Below are 6229 nucleotides of genomic sequence, written 5' to 3' on the forward strand. Positions count from 1 at the left end.
TCCAAAATGGTTGAATTTTAGAACAAGACCAAGTAGAATGTAAAAAAGTACCAATTTCTTGATTACATCGAAAACATTGGTCGGATAGATTTGAATTTAATCTATTTATTTTCTGTGGTGTTATATATAACTGATGTAAAAAATTATATTGTACTAATCTAAGTCGGACATTTATTGTATTTATCATACTATCAAAACATAATCTTGACCAATTTTTTCCATCAATTTTAATATTCAAATCAGATTCCCATTTTTGTCTTGATTTATGAATTCCTGGTTTAATTGCCTGTTTTTGAATCAAATTATACATACAAGATGTAATTTTTTTAATTTTTCCTTTTTGAATTAATATTTCTATTTCACTAGGTTTTGGCATCAACATTGTTTGTCCCAGCTTTTCTTGTAAATAGGCCTTTAATTGAAAATAACAGAAAAGAGTGTTATTTGATATTTTGTATTTATTTTTTAATTGATCAAACGACATCAATACACCTCCTTCAAAACAGTCACCTATATATTTAATCCCCTTTTGAAACCAGTTATGTAAAAGTTTATTATCCATTGTGAAAGGAGTAAGCCTATTTTGAATTAAGGTTCTTCTTGCTAATAAAGATTTCTTTATCTCATCGTCCATATTTACCTTATTCCATAAATCAATCAAATGTCTTAATATAAGAGATTCTTTCTTTTCCCGTATCCATTTGGATTCCCATTTACATATAAAATCTTCTGGTATATTTTCTCCTATCTTATCTAATTCTATTCTAATCCATGCCGGTTTTTCTTCATCAAAAAAAGACGCAATAAATCTAAGTTGATTTGCTTTATAATAAATCTTAAAATTTAGAAGTTGTAATCCTCCTAAATCAAATTTAGATGTCAATTTTTCCAATGATATTCTTGACATCTTTCCTTTCCAAAGAAACTTCCTCACATATGTATTCAATTCTTGAAAAAATTTCTGAGGCAGTTGTATTGGTAAAGTTTGGAATAAATATTGCAATCTAGGAAATATATTCATTTTTACAGCATTAACTCTACCTATTAATGTTATTGGTAACAACATCCATTTATCAAGATCTTCTTTTATTTTTTTAAATAATGGCAAATAGTTTTGTTTATATAAATTCTTTACATCATTATCGACTCTTATACCTAAATATTTTATCCCATTTATTGGCCATCAAAATTGAATCACTAATCGACATTGACTATAATCTCCTTTGGTAAGGGGTAAAATTTCACTTTTATCCCAGTTTACTTTATACCCTGATATTTTCCCATATTCTTCCAATCTGAAAGATAGTTTTTGCAGTGATTGCAATGGGTTTGTTAAATAAATCAGAACATCATCAGCAAATAAATTAATCTTATATTCTTCTTGGTTAACTCTAAAGCCCATAATATCTGAATCTGTTCTAATTATTTCAGCTAATGGTTCTATCGCCAATACAAATAGGGCAGGTGATAATGGGCAACCTTGTCTAGTTGACCTTGTTAAGCGGAATGGTGTTGAAATCTGACCATTTGTAACTACTTTAGCTTGAGGATTAATATTTAAGGTTTTAATCCATTTTATAAAAGATTTTCCTAACTCATATTTTTCCAATACCTTAAATAAAAAATCCCATTCCAATCTATCAAATGCTTTTTCTACATCCAAGGCAACTGTCACACTCATTTCCTCCCTTTTTTGTGCCAAATGAATTATGCTAAGTAACCGAGTTATATTATCCGTTGCTTGTCTGTTTTTAATAAAGCCTGTTTGGTCCATATGTATTAATTTTGGTAGATTTTTAGATATTCTATTAGATAAAATTTTTGCTATTATTTTATAATCTGTATTCAACAAAGAAATAGGCCTATATGATGCTGGTTTTAAAGGATCTCTATCTTTTTTTGGCAATAGAGTTATGATCACTGTCGAAAAAGATTGTGGGAGTTTGTGCATCCTTTCCACTTGATATATTAATTCCATAAAAGGAGGGATTAATAAATCTTTAAATCTTTTATAAAATTCAGGTGGAAAACTGTCTTCTGGGGATTTATTACTCTGGCTTTGCAGGGGTTAATAGGTACTGCACATTCTCAGGTCCATTAAGCTAAGAAGTGTAGGCATGCGATGTTGGCGCCAGAATGTGTGGCGATATTTGTGGGTTGCCCCCAGCGCACCCTTATTTGTGTTGGTTGTTTACACCAATGACACATTTCACTGTATGTATCGATGTATATGTGATAAATTAATGAATCTACCACACCCTCCTCTAGTTCTGACCAGAACTACGCGCAGTAACCCCAGATGACATCTGTTCACACAGAATTGTAATAAGTGTAGTTTATTTAAATAGAATAAATTATTACAAATACATAAATATAGGTCAAGTATATCAAAAATATGTCAATCTTTGCATTGTTTCTCGATGTGCATGGGGGGTGGAGAGGGATGTTGTGCAGGGACGGCTGTGTGGGCTTCCGTCAGTCAGTTCTCAGTATTTGGTCTTTAGGAGGAGGAAGTCTCGGATAACCTTGTTCAGGTAGGTCTCCAGGTCCCGGAAGATGATGTAGCCCTTTAAGTTGCTAATCCAATCACTTTCAGTGCTTGGAGCCAGGAGAGAGTAGCTGACATCGGAGGGATCTGGAACGGTGGTATTCAAGGTTCGGATCTGAAGGCAGAGGGAACAGGGAGACTGAGTTCAAGCTCAAGTTTATTGTGATTCAACCCCACACACACACATACAGGTAAACAGGTTCCTCTGGGGCTAAAGTACAAAACACTGTACGTATAGTCACACACAGCACATCTCGTTATGATCCAGTATTAGTCCAGTCCTCGAATGGCGCAACCTGCAGACTGGTGGTCAGATAGATTGACATTTTACCGCACACGTATATCGTCACGTGAGACATTTCTCCAGAACAGGGTGTAGAGCATAACACACCTACACACACAATAACTTAGGAAAGTAAGAATTACACATAAATAAAGAAAGGAAAGAGCATAAATTCAATATTGTAAGGTACAGAACAGAATAACTGATGACACTTTGAATGCGACGTGGCAGGGAGTTCAGAAGATCAATTGTTTCCCATCCCGACCGTTCTTGTGTTTATGCCTCGGTGTGCCCTGCCTGAAGGTAGAAAGTCAAAGAGGATGCTGGACGGATGGGTGTTGCCCTCAAGCCACATTTCTGCAAGAACAAGCATGCAGCAGTTCCTCATCTCACACTGGGTCCATGCTTCAGGCCCAAGACGGGGGAGATCGTAGGCATGGAGGGGGGGGGGGGGGGGAGGAGGTGGTGAGGAAGGATGGACTGAGAATCAGTGTAAGATGACAGGTAGGTAGGTAGGGAAGAGGAGCAGAGGTTAGATAGAGTCACTGAAGACAGAGCAATACAGCACAGAAACAGTCCCTTCAGCCCATCCAGTTCATGCTGAACCACTATACTGCCTAGTCCCATCAACAAACACCTGGATCATAGCTCTCTATACTCCTCCCATCCATGTACCTGTCCAAACCTCTCTTAAGTATTGAAATTGAACCCACATCCACACTTCCACTGTCTAAGTGAAGAAGTTTCTCCTCATGTTCCCCTTAAACTTTTCACCTTTCACCTTTAGCCCACGAACTCTAGTTGTAGTCTCACCCAACCTCAGTGGAAAAAGCCCTGCTTGCATTTACCCCACCTATACCCCTCATAATTCTGTATAGCTCAATCAACTCTCCCCTCAATCTTCTATGCTTCAGGGAATAAAGTCTTAACTTATTCAACCTTTCCCTATAACTCAGGTCTTCCAGTCCCAGCAACATCCTTGTAAACTTTCTCTGCGCTCTTACAAACTTCTTTACATATTTCCTGCAGGTAGGAGATGGGAAATGGACAGAATACTCCAAATTATACCTCACCAATGTCTTAAACAACTTCAAAATCCAAAGTAAATTTACTATCAAAGTAGATGTGGGTTACTATATACTACCCAGAGATTCATTTTCTTGCTGGTATAACATAACATCCTAACTCTTATGTTCAATACTTATGAAGGCGAATTTTTTCTGTACTCTTTCAATTTTATTGGGGGGAGACAGAAAGAGGAAAACGAGAAAACAGCAGCTGGAGTGAAGTGAGGCCTGAGGAGGGTGAAGACGAGGAACAGCTGCTGGCGAGCAATAAAATTCTTCTCACAACTGAAAACAAACGAGGTTCTTCTCTGTAATTCAGTTCCCTGTTCTATCAAAAGCATCAGGAAGGAATTCACCTATCAGGGACAGGAAGAAGTTCACCTATCAGGGATCAGGAAGGAATTCACCTATCAGGGATCAGGAAGGAGTTCACCTATCAGGGATCAGGAAGGAGTTCTCAGCCATCCCTGGCGGGCATCTAGACAGTCCCCGCTCGCTTTTGTTTCCACGGGGTTAGACACTGCGGAGACAGTATCCCACCTGTCCTGAACCTTGGAGCTGTGCCTTTGTTTCCTGCCTTAGGCTAGAGATTCCCACTGGATGGTATTCTCGTCCAGCTGTCATTGTGCAGAATGGTAGCTGAGTGCTCAGCACGGCGCTTTAAAGAGCCGGCTTCAATTCCCAGCACGGCGCTTTAAAGAGCCGGCTTCAATTCCCAGCACGGCGCTTTAAAGAGCCGGCTTCAATTCCCAGCACGGCGCTTTAAAGAGCCGGCTTCAATTCCCAGCACGGCGCTTTAAAGAGCCGGCTTCAATTCCCAGCATGTACACTCCTCCCATGTGGCCCTCCCACAGACCAAAGGCGTGCTGGTTGGGATTTGTAAACCGTGGCCATGTTCTGTCTGTCCTGAACCTACCTGAGGGCAAGATTTCCACACAGAGGGTGGAACGTCTGTGGATCGAGCTGCATGCGAAGGTGGCCGAGACAGGTATCATGGCAACACGGAAAACACGTTTGTATTAGCGATGGGTAGGAAAGGGTTTGAAGGGCACAGGGGATTAGCAGAGATAGACATCTTGGACACCAGAGATTGATGCGTCGGGCCGAAGGGCCTGTCCCGGTGCTGTGTGACCCTACGGACGTACGAGCGAGCTCTCACCTGAGTTCTGAGCTGGGAAATCAGGTCTCTGAGGTCCAGGGAAATAGTTTCCATCAAACGCACCAGGGTCGGGACTAACGGTTTGCTGAGCTCCTGGAGGTGCCTGGAGTCCACGTGGATCCAGAAGGCCTGGAGATCTTTGCAGTCCAGTCTCAGGCGCTCCGTGTCCTGCAAAGAGGAAGGGAGGTTAGGCAGTGCAGTGCTGGGGAAGGGAGAGGGATCGGAGGGGCCGGGAAGAGTGCTGTACCTGCATGTCCAGCCAGCGTGTGTAAGTCATCTGGCCGCTCGGAAGGCTGCCGAGGAACAGTGTGTTGTCTTCAAACGAAGGCGCCCCAAACCTCACCTCCTTCTGCAGCGGAGAAAGCCATGATAAAGTTTTAAAGATTAGCTTTATTTGTCACGTGTGCATCAAACATTCAGTGACAACCAACACAGTCTGAGATGTGCTGGGGCATCCCGCAGGTGTCGCCATATAACGCGCCCACATGTACGTCCTAGGACTGGGGGATGAAACTGGAGCCCCACACGGTCACACGGATTACGTACAAACTCCTTACAGGCAGCAGCAGGAATCGAGCCCAAGCCACTTGCTCTGGTCTCCCCGCGCTCTTTACATGCAAGTTCACACTGATAAGCAGGAGCCCAAAGGGCCACTCAGCCCATCAAGCCTCTCCCACCCCCGTAACCTCGGCTCCTTTGTACCATTCCCTCAACCCTTCATTCCTGCTCCTACACTGAGCGACCCCCTGAAAAAAAAAGCCCATCGGTCTGCCCACCCTGACTTACGTATTTGGTGAGAAGTTCCTGCACATCCCGCTGGACTTTCCGGGTGAGGGTGGCGCTCTTGCTAAAGGATCTGTGCAGGTCGCTGCCGCCCAAGGGAGCAGCGCTGGCCAAAGTTCCCAGTGAGAAGAAAATTAGTGTGAAGGCGGCGTTCATTGTGTGGCCTGGAGGAAAGGGTGCAGAAAGAGAGGGGGAGGGAGAGAAAGTGTGAGGGGGGAGGGAGGGAGAGAGAGAGAGAGAGTGAGGGGTGAGGGAGGGAGAGAGAGTGTGAGGGAGAGGGAGGGAGAGAGAGAGTGAGGGGGAGGGAGGGAGAGAGAGTGTGAGGGGGAGGGAAGGAGAGAGAGTGAGGGGTGAGGGAGGGAGAGAGAGAGTGAGGGGGAGGGAGGGAG

General features: G+C 42.6%; 1 protein-coding gene across 1 annotated transcript; it reads right to left on the minus strand.

Annotated features, from left to right (window-relative positions):
* Window positions 1–2486: 2486 nt before the first annotated feature.
* LOC140731511 (cardiotrophin-2-like) lies at window positions 2487–5996 on the minus strand. Its single transcript, XM_073052982.1, has 4 exons — window positions 5844–5996; window positions 5305–5406; window positions 5058–5225; window positions 2487–2663 (listed from the first exon to the last, which is right to left on the minus strand). The coding sequence occupies exons 1-4, from the start codon at window positions 5994–5996 to the stop codon at window positions 2487–2489; spliced, it is 600 nt and encodes a 199-aa protein (XP_072909083.1).
* Between the last annotated feature and the right edge of the window lie 233 nt (window positions 5997–6229).

The sequence above is a fragment of the Hemitrygon akajei genome, chromosome 8 (assembly GCF_048418815.1).
Source record: "Hemitrygon akajei chromosome 8, sHemAka1.3, whole genome shotgun sequence".
Classification (NCBI taxonomy): domain Eukaryota; kingdom Metazoa; phylum Chordata; class Chondrichthyes; order Myliobatiformes; family Dasyatidae; genus Hemitrygon; species Hemitrygon akajei.